The sequence below is a fragment of the Octopus sinensis genome, linkage group LG2 (genome assembly GCF_006345805.1).
Source record: "Octopus sinensis linkage group LG2, ASM634580v1, whole genome shotgun sequence".
NCBI lineage: Eukaryota > Metazoa > Mollusca > Cephalopoda > Octopoda > Octopodidae > Octopus > Octopus sinensis.
In genome coordinates, this window is record NC_042998.1 from 144,184,971 (window position 1) to 144,207,300 (window position 22,330).

The following is a 22,330-nucleotide window of genomic DNA, read 5'->3' on the forward strand; positions in this document are numbered from 1 at the left end:
GATTGCCAACCATCACAGAGGATTCACAGATCAAATCTCTGATTATTGCAGTAAATATTGCCAGTACTTGAAGCGGGTGGTACACATGCAAGTTAACCTATAGCTGGGACGCTAACAAGTGCTGGTACTTTCAGACAGAATAGGCCTGGAAACAATAGTGGCTAAGAAGGAATTCCACACTCCTCAAAACCATGGAACTCTCATACCAAGGCCTCACTAACAAATGCCATTTGAAGTCTTACCCAACCACCTGTATATAAAAACATGCACCGTTGCATAATAGTACCATATATGTATACAGCAGAGCACAATTCTATTGCATTTAATTTTTCTTAGAACTGTTTTTTTTTTTTCTTTTCTGAAAATTTGTAATTCGTCCAGCACGAGCTAAAATCGCTCAAATCTTAACAACAAAAACATTGGTCAAACATTTTTTTAAAATTTGTTTCGTTAATTAATAAAATATATATAAATTTCTGGCCTCATCAGCTTCTGAGATACTAGGGTGGCCCTGAATAACAATCGAGTAATCAATTAAGCAAACATAATGAAAACCGTGGCAGCTAATGTATTGGTAGATGAATATATTTGCGGTAGCGGTGGTGGCGGCGGTGGTAGTGATGGTGGTTACACAGTAACGATTGTAATAGTCAATGTGGTGCAGTAAAGCTAGTAGTTACAACTATGTCATAACGACTCTCGACACACACTAGCAGACACTATGTGCCTAAGACGTACCAACAGCAGCAACACTAGCAACAGTAGTAGTACTAAGCAGTTTTAGAAGTAGTAGAAGTAAAAAAAAAAAGAAAGGAAATATAGATCTTATGTAATAGTGGTGGTCGTAGGAGCGGCAGTAACATCTTACGCAATAGTAGCAGGAGTAAGCGGCGCAGCAGCAGCAGCAACAACATAGATTTCAGGAAATAGTAGTTGTAGCAGTAACAACATAGATCTTATCTAGTAGTAGTAGCAGTAGTAACAATAATAGATCTTATGTAATTGTACTTCTACTGAATATAGCAAGTTGCTGTGATTATGTAATAAAATTACCTGCAAACCGCGGCAGCAGCAACAGTAGTAGTAGTAGTTGTTGTTGTTGTTGTTTAGCCCCAGTCAGCGCCGAGTGAGCAGGTTAATTATAATCAATACAGATACGTATTACTCGCAATCATCCCGGCTTTTTCCCTGTCCCTTCTCAAGCAGCATCTAGGACCACCTCATTCAATTTGCACCTCAGTTTTTTTGGGGTTTTTTTTTTCTTTTAAGCTATTAAAGTGAGGTTTGGCTACTATATCTAAGAGGCCATGTACAGGTTCCTTCTCAGTCTTCTTCGAAGACGTTGCTGCAGTCAGTTGCAACTACCACGATGAGGAGTGTATCTGGCAGTTTTCCGATCTCCGTGTAGCGTGTCAGAAATGTGGGAGGATTAAAGCTTGTAGGTAAAGTGTTTAGTTAATATGAAATATTGGAATATGTTTTCTTGCCTTGAAGTATAAACCAACACCTTCTTGAAGCATGAAATTATTGGAATCAGTCCGACCACTGCCAAGGTATACCACCCTACACAGTTACTACTACGAGTACTACACTACAAAGCTGCACGAAAAATAAAGATTTGTATTCCACGGTTATCACAACTTAATAACCAGATACTTTGTGCTGTTTTATTTTATTTTATTTTGCAGCAAGCAATTTACTACAAAAAACAATTGTGTGCATGTGTGTAAAAATGTTATGTTTATGAAATGGAATGAAACAGAAAATAATGCATTTGATGACAAAAAGACATCCCTATTCCAGCAGCGCATTTCTGGAAAAAAAGTTTACTACATCAAAGCTTATGGGGGGCTCAACTTCGTGGTTTCTAATATATGGAGAGTGGGGCGTCATATTTTGCTATCAAATACGTTAACTACAGGCATGTCCCATTGCATTTCAGTCGTTCCTGCTTGACAAAGCCTCTCTCTCATCCAAGGAGTTGAATTAAAAACTGCATCCTTATGACACCTTATCAATTTCACTGTAATGTTACAGTGATTTATATTTTATTCACTGGCGTGTGATCTGGTTCACTTTATTATCACGACAATGGAAAGAATGACAAGATAGTGTAACGTGAAAGGATCTATCATCGAAGCACTGGCAGGGTGTCGAGATCCTTTCTAGTCACATACAAAAATTCTTGTAGAAAACAAACAGACGAAACTCAGGTTAAAGGTGAACAGACAACTTGGTTTATTGATTCATGGTTGTACGTTGTCTGATGGGGGAATAGACAGCCTCTGATATACTGCTGGTGTTGGTCGTTGAGGTTGGTTGAAGTTGGTTGAAGTTGGTGTGTGGCTGTCAGAGCCAGGAAAACCGTGACCGATCGCAGTGCTGTCTTGAGCCGAAGAGAGAGATTTGAGGTTCGCGGGCTCGAGAGATGTTTTCCCGCACATGCGCATGGGGAAGACTTCCGGTGGCCACCCGGAAGTAGTCCCATTCTGCGCATGCGCGCCGAACCCTACACTGTAGCATCACTACAGGGCTCCCCTCCGAGTGCGAAGTACGGCAACCAGAATATTGTGGTGGTGCTGCAGAAAACAGAAGGCTTGCCGATCCCCCAGAAGACTTGGTACATACTATTATACAATAAGAAACATTTTAAAGTTAAATGTAAATTGTTTTTGAAAGTTTCTTGGGCCAATGCACTGTTCTGCCCGATTTTGTAACATACGGTGTGCTCGGGGCACCCGTTGACGGCGAGGGTGGTGTTGTAGGAGCCGGTGAAGGTGATTGTGCAGGTGAGGGCGTTTGTGCAGGTGAAGGCGTTTGTGCAGGTGAAGGCGTTGTTAAAGGTGCATAGGTGGGTGTGTCAAGGTTGTCATCAAAAGATGAAGACGTCTCAAAATGTGCCTTTTTTTAACGGTCCACGGAAACGGTCTCCGAACGACCATTTATCTCAATCGTGAAAACCTTTGGTGTGCGAGAAAGCACACGAAAAGGTCTTTATAGGGAGAAACAAGTGGGCCCTTCACAGAATCGTCCCGAACAAAAAATGCGACCAGGTGTTCATATCCGGTGGAAGATGGGACGGTGGAGATTGCTTTCTGGGAAGCATGGGCGGAAGGTTTGAAAAATATTCCGCAGTCTGGTGACATAGGTCGCCGGATCATGGGGCGGGAAGTGTCTGGCACCAACATCGTACCGGGCAATGCCAGTGTGGTACCATACAGCAGCTCTGCAGCAGAAAAACCCAGGTCTGCCTTGACAGCAGTCCGACAGCCGAGAAGCACAATGGGCAGAAATTCGATCCAGGACTGTGGGTCCGAAGAGGCACGAAGAGCGGCCTTGAGCTGTCTATGGAACCGCTCAACCAATCCATTAGACGCTGGATGGTAGCTTGTGGTGTGGATATGGTGCATACCAAAATTCGCGACAATTCGCGAAATAGCGAGGCCTCAAACTGTCGTCACGATCAGTTGTCAATCGGGACGGGACTCCGAAGCGAGAATCCAGTTTGAAACGAAAGCTCGCGCAACAGTCTCAGCAGAAATGTCTGCTATCGGAATGGCTTCTGGCCAGCGGGAGAAACGATCGACACAAGTTAATAGATAAGAGAACCCGCGACTCACAGGCCATGGTCCAACCAGATCGATGTGGACATGGCGGAAACGGGCCTCCGTGGGGGGAAATTGTCCAAGCGGGGCACGAACGTGCCGTTGAATCTTGGATCGTTGACACTTGGAGCAGGTGCGTGTCCAACAAGTAATTGTGCGACGCATATTCGGCCAGAAAAACCGAGCAGTGATTAGTTTGAGGTGGGCAGCGATGCCAGGATGTGATAAGGAGTGCAGTGCTTCAAACACTGAGCGTTGATGGGTCTCAGGCACCAGTGGCCTGGGAGATCCAGTTGAAGTGTCACAAAGAATGGTGCCTTCGGCTGACGGAAGCGGAAGGTAGGAAAACTGGCAACAGGAGAAATGGGAGAAGTTAAATCTAACGAACGCCAAAGGTGGCTGCTCCTGCGATATGGCAGCTAAGTCGATAGCAGCAGGAGACGAAAGGGCGCAAACTGGAAGGCGAGAGAGAGCGTCAGCAGGAACGTTCTCTTTTCCAGGTATGTGTCGAATGTTGCTAGTAAATTGAGAGATAAAATCCAGGTGCCGAAAAGCACGGGGTGAGAGTTTGTCCGTTTTTGAAAACAGGGCAAACGTAAGGGGCTTGTGATCCGTATAGATCACAAAATCTCGCCCTTCAAGTTGATGCTGGAAATGACGAACCGATAGATAGATCACGTCGGGGTCACCAATTGTAACGTGAAAGGATCTATCATCGAAGCACTGGCAGGGTGTCGAGATCCTTTCTAGTCACATACAAAAATTCTTGTAGAAAACAAACAGACGAAACTCAGGTTAAAGGTGAACAGACAACTTGGTTTATTGATTCATGGTTGTACGTTGTCTGATGGGGGAATAGACAGCCTCTGATATACTGCTGGTGTTGGTCGTTGAGGTTGGTTGAAGTTGTTGAAGTTGGGGTGTGGCTGTCAGAGCAGGAAAACCGTGACCGATCGCAGTGCTGTCTTGAGCGAAGAGAGAGATTTGAGGTTCGCGGTCGAGAGATGTTTTCCCGCACATGCGCATGGGGAAGACTTCGGTGGCCACCCGGAAGTAGTCCCTTCTGCGCATGCGCGCCGAACCCTACACTGTAGATCACTACAAGTAAACGGTCGACAAGTTCAATTTATCGACTGGGCCTTTCGTGCGCCGTTGATAAGATATACTAAAACTGGTCAGTTGTATGTTAGTTGATAAATAAATATTGGTTTACTTCGATTGCTTAGTAATTTTTATATTTACATTCAAACATATATTGCTGTTGATTAAGCGAACTGAGTGATTCATTTAATGCATTTCTTTTCATAAACAAAGTAGTGGTCAAATAAAAGCCACGACATAATTTCGATCCCTCGCTTTTGCCATTCGCTATCACTGATGCTGACATGACGATAACTTTGAGAAAGGTATGAATGCCACACAAACTTATTTATTTTCCTTGTGTGTGTGTGTTCATGTATATATTTGTGAAAGCATTTGTCTAAATAAGAAATCGCGAGAGACACTAATGCGATTTCTAATTTCTGTCCGGAATCGTTTTACCTCTGAGATCGTTAAGTTTTTCCTGGGAAGTACGAGCATCAAATATTGGTACCGCATTCCAACGACTTCTGGCACATCAGACTACGATACATAATATGTATGTGCGTGTACAACTACATACATGTATATATGTGTGCATGTACGTCTATATATGCACATATTGTACATATGCATGTGCATATACACGTACGTATACGTATATTCGTATGTATGTATGTATGTATATGCATGTACGTAATGTATGTCGTTATGTACGAATGTATATACATAATGTGTGTATGTATGTATGTATGTATATGCATGCGCGTTTGTTTTTTGGCAATAAGCACTACCTCAGACAAGGTAGGCGTGTGTGTGACTTAATGAAAGAACCGGCAGCCCAGCATCTAGCAGTTACTGTCAGCCATACAATACAATCAATGTCGTAACGGTATTCATGGCAACAAGCAGAAGCCGACAACCAATAAAATGCGTCATGCAATCGACACACCCTGATCTAGTCATGTGACAGGAGGTAATTTTCCACACCTCTTCCGTTACCTCCAAAATGCGGAACTGCAATTAGAAACGTTAATTAGTTTGTTTGTTTGTTTTGGAGTGTTTTTTTTTTTCTTTCTCAATATGACCAATTTTAGAGAGAGAAGGTGGTGGGTTGACGAAATCGGCCTTGCGGTATTCAATTGCGTCCTTTTACGCTCTGAGATCGAATCCAGCCGAGATCGATTTTTGTCTTTCATTCTTCCAAGATTGATAAAATAAAAGTACCAATTAAGTACTAGGAGTCGATATAAGCAGACATGTCCCTTCCCCCATAATGTATATAGCCTTGTACACCTGTTGGAAACTAATATTTATAAGGGATTGACTTCGTCCTTTATACGTGTAGTGCTGTTTCAAATGTTGACACAAGACCAACAACTTTGAAGTAAGGGGAGCAAATCGATTACAACAACCATCCTTCCCCCAATGTTAAACTGGTACTCATTTATCGACCCTGAAAGAATGAAAGGCGAAGTCAACCTCGGTGAAATTAGAACTCAGAATGTAAAAAACCAGAAGAAAACCCGCCAAGTATTTTGCTTGACGCACTAACGACTCAGCCAGCTCCGCCACCTTAAACCCGTAGCGTTAATAAAATAAGTACCGGTAATATACTGTAAAGAAGATTAATTAAATTGTGCTCTTTCCTACAACTTCATGGTCTCGTGCAAAAATCTCAAATCAAAATTTATTAGGGAAACGGACATAACTAATTGAATCAGTATCATTATATCGCAGGCATTTCCAAACGCAAAAAAAAATAAGGACGATTCAGAAGATTTGATTGCGAGATTTTATCGACTCTTGCATCATAAATTCCACTCCTCAAAAACAAAAATAATAATAACACTGGGGAACAAATTTCAATTTTTTGTCTATTGAATTAGATTCCACAGTTAGTTGAAGGTAATTTGGGTGCGCCGAGCACGAAGTTTTACTCGGTCTTATTCTATCAGGTCCGGATTTTGAATAGAAATAAGAAAGGTGAAATTAATCGAATGGGAGTCAGAGAAGAATAGTTCAATTGAATTTAACTTAACTGCGTAACGAGAGTGATTTTTGTTTATGTCAAAAATGACCTTTTGACAATTTTTTTTTCCATACAGGTGTCGGGAGCCTACTAATCATGAGACCGATTGTTATTTTTGCTTTGTCAAGACTTCGGGCTTCCCTAAGAAAAATAAACATAGTATCGAGTGCCCAAATTTCGACACGGCGATACGACCTGTGCTACATTCAAATGAAATCCCCATTCCAATATTTAAGAATCTGCCACCTCAAGAATTAGATGAAGGATGTTCCAGAAAACATTGTTATGCACTCTGAGGGGTCTGACACAGATTTTGACCCCAGCGTATTAGAAAGTCGAAATTCTTACTACTTTTTGGCAAGTCGACTACGGTGGAACCTGAACTCAGAATGCAAAGAGCCAGAACAAATGACATAAAGCAATTTATTTACTGACTCTCTAACGATTCTGCCAGTTTGCCACATCAAAGTTTCTAATAAGCAATTTTGAGGAGGATGGAGTCAGGTCCACTACATGGACCCAGTACTTGACTGGTACTTCATTTTTTTAAACCTCAGCAAAAAATGAAAAGCAAGGTTAACTTCGGCAAAATTTGAACTCAGAATATTAATAATAAGTAACAACAAGAAATACATTAGATTCTTAATAGTGGTTTCAGATTTTGGCCCAAGGCCAGCAATTTTAAGGGAGCAGGTATGTCGATTACATGACTCCAGCGCTTAACTGGTTCTTATTTCATTGGTCTTGAAAGTGGAAAGACAAAATTTGAACTCCGACTGTAAAGAACCAGAACAAACGCTCCCATGCATTTCACAGCCACGTCAACGAATCGGCCAGCTCGCTGTCTTTAGATACTTAATGAAGAATGATAATCATGAACAACTGTATAAAAATCGACCTCTTTGTAATAATGATAATAATTAGTTGATTATATACAGTACTCAAGTGCACTACAATTCGTAGGAAAAGGGGCCGAAACCGGATGTAGTTCCTCCTGATGATGTCTTTAGCCAGTGGATCCTATAAAGGAGGTGTTGAGGTAGCGAACCACGAAACGTTGGAATTCCCCCAAAGATGGGACAAAAAGCAAACATGAGTAAAGAAAGACAGAATGGAAAGTTAGAAATATAGGAACGTACATAGAATAAAAACTTTATAAAAACAGTGAATGAAATTTCCCAAAAACGTAATGGGTTTTTTTTTTGGTGGGGGAAGGGTTGGGAGTATTCTTGTTATTTATTTTAATATACTTTATATTATTGCATAAGCATTTTTACGATTGTCAGTATTGGCTTACAGAGAGGATTGGGTGTACCGTCGCGTCTGAAAATAACCGATTCGGATTGTGTGTGTGTGTGTGCGCGCGCGCGCAGGCGGAGGCGCAGTGGCCCAGTGGTTAGGGCAAGCGACTCGCGGTCGTAGGATCAGGGTTTCGATTCCCAAACCGGGCGTTGTGAATGTTTATTGAGTGAAAACACCTAAAGCTCCACGAGGTTCCAGCAGGAGGTGGTGGTGACCCTGCTGTACCCTTTCACCACAGCTTTCTCTCGCTTTTTCTTTCTGTTTCTATTGTACCAGTATGTCAAAAGGCTGGCCTTATCACGCTCTATGTCACGCTGAATCTCCCCGGGTAAGCGTATATGTGGAGTGCTCAGCCACTTGCACGTTTATTTCACGAGCAGGCTGTTCCATTGATCGGATCAACTGGAACCCTCGTCATCGTAATCGACGGAGTGCTTACCAACCACATGGTTCTGAATTCAGTCCCACTGCGTGGCACCTTGGGCAAGTATCTACTGCTATAGCCTCGGGCTATAAATTGTGAATGGATTTGATAGACGGAAACAAAAAGAAGCAAAGTCGGCACGAGGCTATAGTAGAAGACACTTGCCCAAGGTGCCACACAGTGGGACTGAACCTGGAACCATGTCGTTGGGAAGCAAGCTACTTACCACACAGCCACTCCTGCACCTATATATATATATATAGATATATATATTATATATACATATATATTATAAATATATATATTATAAAATATATATATATATTTCTTTATTGCTCACAGGGGCTAAACACAGACAGGACAAACAAGGACAGACAAAAGGATTAAGTTGATTACATCAAAGTCAACCTTGGTGGAATTTGAACGGAGAATGTAACGGCAGATAAAATACTGTAACCACTCTCCAAGTTTTCCAGCTATACTGAGATCACACAGTTTGTGGCATATCATACCATGATCCACCTTGTCAAAAGCTTTTGCAAAATCAAGGTATATTACGTCCACATTTGAGTTGTTGAGTAACTGCCTCAACACCCAGTCATAATGTTGTAAGAGCTGGGTCAGGCAGCTCCAACCTGGTCAAAAGCCATGCTGGGTATCACTCAGCAAATTATTTTCTTCAAGGAATGCGATTGGTTTCCCTCTGACTATCAGTTCCACGACTTTGCTGATGTGTGAAGTCAGAGAGATAGGCCTATAGTTTTTGGCATCTGCTATGCTTCCCCCTTTATAGATTGGGCATATTTTCCCTCCTTCAGCTTGCTTGGCAATCTGCCATTTGCAAGAAAGCTCTAGAAGAGAATCTGGAGGGGTTTTGCTAGAGCAAAATATATAGATTATATAAATATATATACATATATTATATAAATATAAATACAAATACATACATATATATATATATACATACATATATATATATACATACATATATATATATACATACATATATACATACATATAGACATACATCATCATCATCATCATCGTTTAACGTCCGTTCTCCATGCTAGCATGGGTTGGACGGTTCGACCGGGGATCTGGGAAGCCAGAAGGCTGCACCAGACTCCAGTCTTATCTGGCAATGTTTCTACAGCTGGATGCCCTTCCTAACGCCAACCACTCCGTGAGTGTAGTGGGTGCTTTTTACGTGCCACCTGCACAGGTGCCAGGCGAGGCTGGCAACGGCCACGGTCGGATTGGTGTATTTTATGTGCCACCGGCACGGAAGCCAGTCGAGGCGGTGCTCATCATCATCATCGTTTAGCGTCCGTTTTCCATGCTAGCATGGGTTATATATATACATACATCATATACATACATACACATACATATATATACATACATACACATACATATATATACATACACACACATACATATATATACATACACACACATACATATATATACATACACACACATACATATATATACATACACATACATATATATACATACACATACATATATATACATACACATACATATATATACATACATACATATATATACATACACACACATACATATATATACATACACACACATACATATATATACATACACATACATATATATACATACACATACATATATATACATACACATACATATATATACATACATACATACATATATATACATACATACATATACATACATACATATATATACATACATACATATACATACATACATACATATATATACATACATATACATACATACATATACATACATACATATACATACATACATACATATATATATATATATATATATATATGCACACACATACACACATACCCACACACACACTCACTCAAATGGCATTTGTGTACAATTGTTGAGTAAATAGAGGCCACAGACATTACAGCCACATCCTGAGTGTGGTTGATAAATTCAGGACTGGGAATCCACTTGAGCTATCATTTCTTTTACCCTCACATTAATCCTGATCAAAATAATTCGTTTGATCCAGAATGACGACAATAGAATTTTTCATTGACTAAAAATAGTTTTTCACTCTTTATCGCACATTCACACACACCCACACACACTCATGCATGCTTGTGTGTATGTATGTGCCATGGCTATGTAGTTGAGGCGCTCGCTTCTCCTATGGTTTCATGTTATGTTGCACCGGACATAAAGAATGTGAACTGCACCCCCTTTCATTATTTTTGTTTTGTTTTTTTTGTAAAGAATCCCCATCTTCGAGTAGAGATTCTGATTCTACAGAAAAAAATAAATAAACAGCATTTTAAAATTTTAATTTCCACCCCCGATTTTTCCAATTTGCACCATTTTAGAAATTTTTTGTTTTGCAAATCCTTTTTCTACAGTTCCAGGCCAACCAAAATCTTCTGAGTGGTTGGCTTTAATAGACGTAATCTGAGAAAAATCTGTCATGTGTGTGTGTGTGTGAGAGAGAGAGAGAATGTGTATATGTGGGTGTGTGTGCATGCGCACGTATGTGCATGTATATGTGTGTGTGTGTGTGTGTTTATGTTCGTCCTCTCACTACCAGTGTATTCACATCCCTGGGAACCAAGCAGTGCAATGAAACAGACCTATAGAATAAATAACAGATTTTTAAAATAAGTACTAGGGTCACTAAATATTCTTCAAGGTGATGCCTCAGCACAGACGCAATCCAAAGACTGAAACAAGTAAAAGATTTTTTAAAATTCGAGTATATATTGAGCCTATCTTCTATTATATTGCTATGGAGATATACATAACAGCAGAAGACAACTGAAAATAGCTCTACACTCAACAGTTGTCAGGGGAATTAACTAAATCTAATGCATTTAGCTTTGACATAGCAGAGCCACTTTGAGTTTTCTCCCTTACACTTTAACTATTACTCTTTTTATTCTTTGACTTGTTTCAGTCATTTGACTGCGGACATGCTGGAGCACCGCCTTTTTATTTTTAATCGAGCAACTCAACCCCGGGACTTATTCTTTGCAACTCCAGTACTTATTCTATCGGTCTCTTTTGCCAAACCGCTAAGTAACGGGGACATAAACACACCAGCATCGGTTGTGAAGCAATACTAGGGGGACAGACACAGACACAAACATACACGCACACACATATATATATATATATATACATATATACGACGGGCTTCTTTCAGTTTCCGTCTACCAAATCCACTCACAAGGCTTTGGTCGGCCCGTGGCTATAGTAGAAGACACTTGCCCAAGGTGCCACGCAGTTGGACTGAACCCGGAACAATGTGGTTGGTAAACAAGCTACTTACCACACAGCCACTCCTGCGTCTATCTGTGTAACTTTGTCTAAACACTAACAGTTTTTAAATTAAATAGCACGCTTATGATCCAATCTTACGACCCAAGGCATTCCGATCGAGCCAATGCTAGATTAAAAAAAATTTTTTTTGCTTCATACTGTAGGCAACATTATCTGATGTATTTTTCTGTTTTTAAGTCAGATGAGTATAATTTGAGGGAGAAAGTAATCTTCAAGTGTTTTAAGTGAAATCATTTAGCGCTATCCTTCCAGGTTGTCTTACATGGCCAAGCTAAATGCTTAACTCAAATCTACTGCTGTTGTTTAGCTCCAGGTCCGTCCTGTTTGACTAGATATACAATCAAAGGCATTCCAGCTATGACTTTCTCATTGCATGTGTGTGTGTGTGTGTGTGTGCGTGCATGCGTGCGGTAAGAAGCTTGATTCCCAACCACTGCATGGCAGCTTGAGCAAGTGTCTTCTACTATAGCCTCAGGTCAACCAAAGCTTTGTGAGTGAATTTTGTAGATGGAAACCGAAAGAAGCTTGTCGTGTGTGTGTGTGTATATATGTGTGTTTGTGTGTGCATGTGTGTCTATCTATGTGTGTCTTTATGCCTATGTTTCCCACCACCACCACTACTCAACAACTGATGCTGGTGTGTCCCTGTAACTTACCAATTCAACAAAAGGGACCAATAAAATAAGAACCAGGCTCTAAAAAATTAGGTACTGGGGTTAATAGATTTGAGTAAAAATTCTTCAAGGCAGTGTCCAGCAGGGCAACAATCTAATGATTGAAACAAGTAAAAGTTAATAGATAAAAGAATGCCATTGTGAAAAATGGACATTAAATGATGATGTATATCCATGACTACATTATCAAATACACTTTTTTTATATTTTAACCCTTTGTGATCTTCGTCACTTATATACTATAGAAACCAGGTAACCTGCCATATGTGTCCTCGAGTTCAAGGAAAATAAAAAAATAAAAACCAGTAATCAGCCATCACAAATAAGTATGGTGTGACAGCTTGTTCCATGTTTTTCTTATTTATTTTAAGTAGCTATATAGTTGCAAACAGACATAGATACTTCTCAGCTCTCATCACCTCTGATTCAAAGATGTGACAGCTGAAGGGAGAGAGGGCTGCACTAGCACTTGGTTGGTACCTGTTCAGCTGAGTAAACATGTAATAAAGTGTCTTACTCATGGACACACTGTCACCTAACCCAGGAACTGAATCTGTGATATTATTATTATGAACCAAAGACTTCAATAATTAAGCCATGCACTTTCACGTAGATAACATTTGTAAATGTTCATACCTACAACTATACAATATTGTACATCTCTTCATTGAGCCTCCCATCACTACTTCAACAAAGCCAGCGAAGTACAATGGTATCTATCCTTTACTGAGGAAGTCCACTAATGCCAGAACATGTTTGGAGTTTTCTTCCATACTTAACTAAATTATTAAAATAATATTAGTCAATGTTGTCTTCTCCTTAATGCATAAATATTTCTAATTAGATCATTTAAGCTCAGTGCACATTTCTCTCTGATTAGAGCATACATAGAACACAGGATAAAACACAAGACAGAAAACTGAATAGTAAAAGAACCATAAAGAAGAAAGGATGCATGGCACATCAGGAATGATGCTGGTAAATTTTAGGAAGCATGGAATTTTTGAAGGATGCGGTGTCCTGACAACTGATGTTGGTAGTTTATTCTGTGTTCAACAATTCTGAGCATGAAAAAATGTTTCCAAAAGTCATAGGCGCTTAGATAAAACTTATGCTTTGATAAACATGTGACAAACTGGTGCAAGGAATTGACAAGCCCCAATTACAGTGAAATGCATCTGGTGTTCTCATGAGCTACATACTTTCTGCTATGATGTTCACATCACTCTGATATAATGTGTTTTTAACACAAAATATCTATGAAAAGATTTTCTCACATAAATACTATAGCATCAAGCCTTTCAATGGTTTCCATTTACATTTAGTATGATACACAGAAGGTGACTCGTGAGTTAACTACACAGCCATTATATCACTGAAAACTTGATTTCTGGATTCACTTGTGCTACCATCAGTTATATTTGATGAATTGAAACAGTCTGTGTTACATACCACAATATAAACAAGACATTACAAGTAAGCCTGTACTGAGTAAACTTTTAAAATGTAGAAATATTAACAATGTTATTTCAAGAACCAAAGCAATTATTGTCTTACTTGTGAATTAGACAGTCCTAATGCTGGTGCAGATTGGCGGCGTTTTGAGCTCTTTTGAAATATCCGTGAAGAACCAGAGGGCTGTCTTGGTGGAATGAGCTGACTCTGAAAGGAACAGAAAAATGATACCATTAAATGGGGAATTTTTAGAAAAACTTCACAAATTTGTTTAAACATTTAATAAGAATATATAATTATATAAATATGACAAATTTCTGTAGAATAACTTTTACATCATATGCACACACACACACACACACACACACACACAGAGTTATGACTGTGGCTCTGTGTAGTCAAGAAGCTTGCTTCCTAACTATGAAGTTTCAGGGCAAGTGTCTTCTACTATAACCCAGGGCCAACCAAAGCCTTGTAAGTGGATTTAGTGGGCAAGAACTGAAAATTGTAAAATGTATGTGTGTGTGTTCCCTTGTCTTGACATCATGTAATGGTTGTAAACAAGCATCCTTATAAGGAAATATTACCTTGCTTGGAAATAGGTGAGGTTTGGCAACAGGAAGGGCATCCAGCTGTAGAATATCTTCCTCAATGAATTCATCTGATACATGCAATCATGGAAAAGTAGACATGATGATGATGATGATGGCCAATGTTTTGTTATTGAATATAATTATTGTTGCTTTTTCACTGAGTGGATGAAATGAGATGATTTTTCTCATTTCTTAACTGCATGTGCAAGATGATCGAGTGACTAAACATCAGAGAGTAATGAGCTGAGAGGAATTTGTAATCAAATACAACAGCTTCATTAGCAAAGGTACTGATTACAATGCTATCTTGGTTAAAGAGAGGTGATGAGGATGACTGTACAAAGTTTGTAGATATCCTCTTGAAAAGGGATCTGAAAGTTTAACTGCAAAAAGGAAGGCATGAGATATTGTTGGCTATGTGTTGCACAAAAGCATATTTTACTCTCTTGATCATCTTAACACAGTTAAAATAACCACCAGGTAAGCAGGCATTCACAAGAATGTGAATGCTTAGAATGATGATGAAGAATTATTGAGAGTGAAGTACCTCTGAATTACTCTTAAACATTCAAATGGTTGCTTTCATATTTAAACAGAACCAATTGCTCTTCACTACGTCCATCACTTGTGTATGGTCTCCAGTCATTCTCCCACAGAGTTTAAGTTAAAGTTTAATTATATCAATGTAACCAGGTTGCAGATCCACACTGCATGCTTCTTCGGATTAAAAGAATAATGAATGGTTTCAAAATTTCACAGAAGACCAGCAATTTTGTGGAGAGCCAGTAAGTTGATTACACTGATGTCAGTATTTGATCCCAGTATTTGACTGGTATTCTATTTTATTAGCCTCAAAACCATTAAAGACAAAGTCAACTTTTTGGTGAAATTTAAACTCAGAATGTAAAGAGTTAAGAAATGCAACTAGGTATTTTATTCAACATGCTGCCAGCCTGCTTCCTGAGCTAAGGAATATTTAATAAGAACAAAAGATGCTTCTAATTAAGAAAGTATCAGTTTATCTTGCAGAAAGTCATCCCAGAGATAATCAAGGTTGCAATAATGTAAGTAAAAGGGGAAAAAAAACCCATGCATGTATCATTTGGATGGATAAACAGGATCTGATGAGTTGGAGGACTGTTTCATGCTCCAATGTCTGCCTTGGCATGGTTTCTATAGCTTGCTGCTTTTCCTGACACCAACCACTTTATAAAGTGAGAGAGTATTGGGTACTTTGAGCTGTTAAACTTCAATTCAAGTTTAGCAATTCACACTAGAATGTGCTGTGGCCTAGAGGTTAGGGTGCTGCACTCACAATCATAGTTTCAATTCCTGCACTGAACAGTACATTGTTTTTTAGAGCAAAACACTTAATTTCATGTTGCTCCAGTCTATTCAGTTGTAAATGAGTTTCTGCAACAACTGGAGAGTTAACCTCATGACAGACTAACATCCCATTCAGGAGGAGCGTTTTAGTCTCAGCCACTTATATGCCACTGAAATCAAGCCTTTATGAGTTCTGGGGTTCACAACACACTTAAGAGTAAGTTCACAATAGTTGAAAGTATGTTGTTATTAAATCTCTAATTTAATCTCCGTTTCCATGTTAAAATTCTTTGAAAGGAATCTGCACAGTAAGTATCTTGCAATAGATTTTCTCTTGTAAAATCCCTACTCAACTCTTCCTAATCCCTACTCAGGTCCTCCTAATCCCTACTTAACTCCATTGTATGTTCTATTGCCTAATACCCACTTTTTCATCCATTTAACAGCTCATCGATTCTCATTACATATTGATACTATATATACAGTTTATATTACTTACATCTATTGACACTGTTTATCATCATCATCATCTTTCAACATCTATCTTCCATATTGGCATGGGTTAGAGCTTCATGCTCTAATGTCTACTTCAGCATAGTTGCTAAGGCTGGATGCCCTTTCCCATGCCAGCCGCATTATAGTGTGTACTGGGTGCATTTTTCAAGGCCTAACACTAGTAAAGATTACCTGGTAACTTGCAATGTTAAGAGCTCAAAGTGGCTAGTATAACCAAAGGAGAAGAGAGAAGGTGCAATAATTCTTGGAAGGGAGATAAGTGAAGATAGGGTTAGAGTTATGATAAGATGGTCGTGGAGACAGATACAGAGAGTAATGGTGTGGTTAACGTTAGTTTGTCTATTGAAGTTCTTATAATCTTTCCTGCAGATCGAGCTCAGTTATTTCTGCTGTACAGTATAATACACATGACCCATGCACAACGTAGTTTCAGCTTTCATCTTCCAAACTATACAGAGACAGTATCAACACAGACATAAGCATCTTCAACCCCCTTTCACTAAGGCTCTGCCAGTTAATCATACATCTGTACATACATGCATAAGCCTAGAGATTTTTTTTTTTTATGGAAGGTTGACTACCATTCATACAAGTCTCCTCTCTATATATCACTAACGTTATTCGAGGCAAAGATCGCCTATATGGGCCACTACAGTTTGGCACTAGTAAATGGTTACAGGTATTGTTGTCAGGTGCTGGATCAAATAACACAAGGCCCGACTATTTTTGCATTAATTCCAAAAGATGAAAGGTGAAGTCGACTTCAGCAAGATTTGAACTCAGAGCACAAAGAAGCAAAACAAATACCACTAGGTATTTTATCCAACGTTCTGACACTATGTTTTTAAAGTTGTAAACTTAATTCACTGTGTGTTTTAAGTTGTAAACAGAGTTTAGTACCGAAAAGCCCAATATACTCTCACATACAACACCCCAGGCATTAATATAATCACGTAGGCAGCAAAACTGACATACTTTATTATAATTCAGAGCCAGCAAATACAGTTCAAAACTGCCCTAACAACATTTGACGTGAATAATTTAATCTTCCTATGAAGCGAATGTATTAAACAATAATATCATCGTTAAATACACTCACTGACTTCGGATTTCAAATACTACAAGTCATAATTAGAGAAAGGTCAAGGTCACTATGATGCAGGTAATGAAACATGAAATTTAAAATAAAAAGTAATTAAAAATAAAACAGAAATAAGCCCGTGTAATTTAAGGCGTATCAATCTTGTCAACTTGAGTCGTTTCAATTACCTCTTTTAGGTTTTGACCTTGACTAGGATTAATCAATTGATGTTATCGTTATCATCTTAACAATCACCACCACCATCGACATCATCAACAACAGCTCAATAGATCTTCAATATCCATTTATTTCACTTGACGAAAGATAAATTAATTCTTGTTTTTTACTACCAGCTAAACTAAACTAATAGACCTATGTATAGATTCTCATTGGCTGATTTCACAGACATTCTAATTAACACTGCAGTAATAACCAAGGATAGGACCATTAACCACATCGTTTATATTTATTTCAGGCACTACCTGTAAAAGAAAAAAAAGATATAACAAATTCTACTCATTTCCATGGCTGTTTCCATCCTTATAGATGAGGAAAATATATATAAGATTTTATGTCTAAATAACGAATTAGTGAATTTTTTAAAAAAACAATAAATTTTTTAAAAACTACAGACATGACCCCCCATCTTATATCTTGCGGAATGAAAGAGAGAAAAAAGAGAAAAAGCAAAGAGTTTCAACGTATTTATCAAAACCTTAGTTGACTTAAAGAAAGAATTTATATTTGAAGTTGTGAGATCTAAGATGTAGGGGGAATAACTCAAACTGCACTAAACTGCTACTTTTGGATATTTTTTGCTAATTAGTGATAGGAGGAACAGAAAACTGTGTGGACTTCGTTTTTTTTTTTATATATATATAAAGATTGTTAGTGGGGAAAAGGGGCAAAGGAAACATGAATCTTAGCTTATCCTCTGGGCAAAAACCTGCGACTGAATGGGCTCTGCTAAAAACAGCCAAGTACCAAATGGTGATGACAGATTTGGTAGACACAATTCAATGAACCACTATAGATAGCAGCTGTTGTTTTACCAGAAACAAGAAATATGGGACTGATCTTGTCTCTGTTTCTCTTTTGTGACCACCAGGCTGTATGGTTAGGAAGCTTGCTTCCCAACCACATGGTCTCAGGTTCAGTGCCACTGCGTGGCACCTTGTGCAAGTGTATTCTGCTGTGCTCTCAGAATGACCAAAGCCTTCTGAGAGGATTTGGTAGACAGAAACAGAAAGAAACCAGTCTTGTGTGCCTGTATGTATCAATGTATCATCATCATCATCAGTTAACATCCGTTTTTCATGCTGCCATGGGTGGACAGTTTGACTGAAAACTGGTAAGTTGGGGAGTAGCACCAGGTTCCAATTTGATTTCGCATGGTTTCTATGGCTGGATGACCTTTCTAATACTAATGTATGTATGTATGTGTGTGTGTGTGTGTGGTGTGTGTGTGTGTGTGTGTGTGTGTGTGTGTGTGTATGTATGTATGTATGTGTAAGTGTGTGCACATATATCTGCATGTGCCTGTCTTTGTCTTTAGTGTTTGTCTCACAACATCACTTGGCAACCAGTGTTGGTTTGTTTATGTTCTGTAAATTAGTGGTTCAGCAAAAGTGACTGACAGAATAAATACCAGGCTTTAAAAAGAATAAGTACTGGGGTTGATTTCTTCTACTAAACCCTTCAAGGTGGTGCCCCAGCATAATTGAAACAAGTAAAAGATAAATATATGCGTGCGTGCGTGCATGCGTATAGCTATGGTATATTCTGTTAAGAATGTAGTACAGTACAGTATAAAGACCGTTCACCTTCAGATTTACTCTGCGCTATCCAGTAGTAGAATTATACATACTTCCAGGATTGCGTTTGGGCATGTGTCAGGTGTGAATAGATGATTGAAATAACTGGAGTTAACAAGAAGGAGTATGGTTGGACATTTATTTTTTAATTACTTCAATTGTTTCCACACAATGTAGTTCTCCAGGTGTGCACATACTTTATTATACAACTGTTTCCCTGCATTATGAGATCTAGTTGTGTTTCTTCAGGCAATATGTAAATATTGACTTCATAAGTTTAAAATCCTCAGCTTCAAGAACATCCTATCTGACTGTCATGGCCTGAATTTAGTAGTTGCATAATCAAGTACCTGAACACCTGGAGAAGTATGTTATGTGGAAATAATTATAGTGATTAAAAAACAAATGTCAAACCATACCACTTTTTGTTGACTTCAATTTATTCAATTTTATATATATTTATATATAGGTGTAGCTGTGTGGTAAGAAGCTTGCTTCCCAACCACATAGTCCCGTGTTCAACCTCAGTGTATGGCACCTTGGGCAAGTGTCTTCTACATTAGCCCCTGGCCAACCAAAGCTTTGTGAGTGGATTTGGAAGACAGAAACTGAAAGAAGTCCGTCATATATATATATATATATATATATATATATCTGTGGTAGTATACATATCTATTTCACAGCTACTGGAATCAAATTTCATGTTACACATACACACCCACACACACTCACATATATTTTGACACCTCTCGATCAAAATTCTCTTGACTAGCCACAAACCAACCCAAACTACTAAATAAACTTCAAATCACAGCAATTAACAGAAATCATTTAGAAAGACAGCAGTTGTGATTTAATTAATTATCATAATGGGTTTCTGTATAAATACTACATTCATCAGTTGTTCATATATCTATAACAAAGAACTATTGCAATCGTGGGCAAACTGCAGCCCATAAAACTTTCCAAAGGGCATGTGTAATGAAAAATTACCCTAATTCATTTAGTAGTGAAGTCCATCTGATAATGAGCCATCTCACATGCAGCCCACTTCTCAGAATAAGTTATCCATGCTTGATCTATTGCAATATATATAAGTTTCAAAGAGCCAGCAGTTTTTTTGAATGGCACTTAATTTATCAACCCCAAAAAGGTGAAAGGCAAAGTCAACCTTGGCTGTGTGGTTTGCTTCTAAACCACATAATTCTGGGTTCAATACCATTGTGTGGAACTTTGAGCAAATGTTTTTTACTATAGTTCTGAGGCAACCAAAATCTTCTGAGTGAATTTCAGTTTCCATCTACTAGACCCACTCACAAGGCTTTGATTGATCTGGAGCTATAGTAGAAGACACTTGCTCAAATTACTGCACCATGGGACTGAACCTGTGATCAAATGGTTAGGAAGCAAGTTTCTCATATCTACACTGCTCTCTAACTCATTTGAGGGCTCTTGTCTTGAAAGTTACTTGGTGAGTTTGTCAGTGCTGATGCTACATAAAAAGCACTCAGTACACTCTGTAGAAATGTTTGGAATTAGGAAGAGAATCCAGCCATAGAAATGATACCAAAGCAAACACTGGAACCTAGTGCAGTGATTCTAGCTCACCAGCTCCTGTTGAACTATCTAACCCTTACTAATATGGAAAACACACACACACACACACACACCAAATTGAATATACAACTGAAAAAGCTACTAATGGTTTCATGCAATTACAATACTTAAAGAGGCATGTTTATAAAATGTATCTTAAAACAATCTTTCTGGCTCTGTTTATGCATTATAATATAATATAATCTTTAAATGATGGATACATTTACAAGTACATGAGACAGAAAATATGAAGAGAACTACCAGTGGGATTCAAATCCTGTATCCCTTGTATACTGGCTGTCTCTTGTTACAGATTACTTCATAACACCTCCCAATGACTCAACCCATCAAATGAATATTTGTTAAGGCTCAATTGAATAAGCTAACATTGTTTATTTCCACGCATTTCACATGAGGATCATTAAGTATTTAAGAATTTAAGTAGCAACTCAAGAAACCAGTGAACACTTTACTCCTTTGTTGTCTAACAGATTCTGAGTATTACTCTGACGTTCATCCATATTCAAGACTAAAACAATTCCAGAATACAAATAATAAATACAATTATGATGTAAATGATTCAGATATTTATTTTTACTCATTTTTCATCCAGCTGTGGGCTGGAAAAGGCCTCATGACAGGCCCCACACCAGATGGCTTGATGAGATTGGGGAAGACTTCCAGAGGCTTGACATCACCAGAAGGGCTGGCACATGACCACCAGCGGTGCAGAGTACTGGTGGATCTGGTTGGCTCTATGCATGATGACGCCTGTGGGACCACTAACTTTGGAATGACTCCAGCCCCATCAAACAAGAGTATGAAGCCAAGCCTTGTGTCTTTTCAATATTTCAGTCATTGGGGTACCACCTTGAAGGGTTTAACCCTTTTGATGCCAACCCGGCTGAAACCGCCTCTGGCTCTGTTATACAAATGTCTTATTTTCAAAATTTCTGAATTAAAGTCTTCAACCAAACCTTAATCACAATTTATGTACCTAACACAAGCTTATTGATAACTAAGTTATTTTACTAAATTCTTTGTTATATTTATATTTAAAATTAATCGAAAGAAACACAGAGCATCTCAACAGAAATATGGTAACAAAAGGGTTAATTGAACAAATTGACTCCAGTACTTATATCTTTTTTAAGTCTGAGACTATTGGCCTCTTTTGCTGAACCACTAAGTTGTGGGGGCATAAACAAACTAACACAAGTTGTCAAGCAGTGGAAGCAATACTAACATAAGCACAACCACACACATACACATATATATGTATATTTAATTTATTCATTTACTTGTTTCAATTATTTGACTGTGGCCATGCTGGAGCACCACCTTTCATTGAAGAAACTGACCCCAGGATTTATTTCTTTGTAAACCTAGTACTTATTTGTTATAATGTGGATCCTCATCCACTTGTATTTTATTGTTGGCACAATAATATTCTTGTCGCCACTCTTACATTGTGGTGGTATTGCATGCCT

The 22,330-nt window shown here is 38.6% G+C and overlaps 1 protein-coding gene across 8 annotated transcripts in view; it reads right to left on the reverse strand.

Moving 5' to 3' along the window:
* LOC115222300 (E3 ubiquitin-protein ligase NEDD4) overlaps window positions 1-22,330 on the reverse strand; it is a 349,242-nt gene that overhangs the window by 196,888 nt on the left and 130,024 nt on the right. For all 8 annotated transcript variants that reach the window (XM_036499996.1, XM_029792502.2, XM_029792488.2 and 5 more), the window contains one exon: window positions 14,017-14,121. In XM_036499996.1, the coding sequence (XP_036355889.1) occupies window positions 14,017-14,121 (105 nt within the window). The remainder of the gene's footprint in view (window positions 1-14,016; window positions 14,122-22,330) is intronic.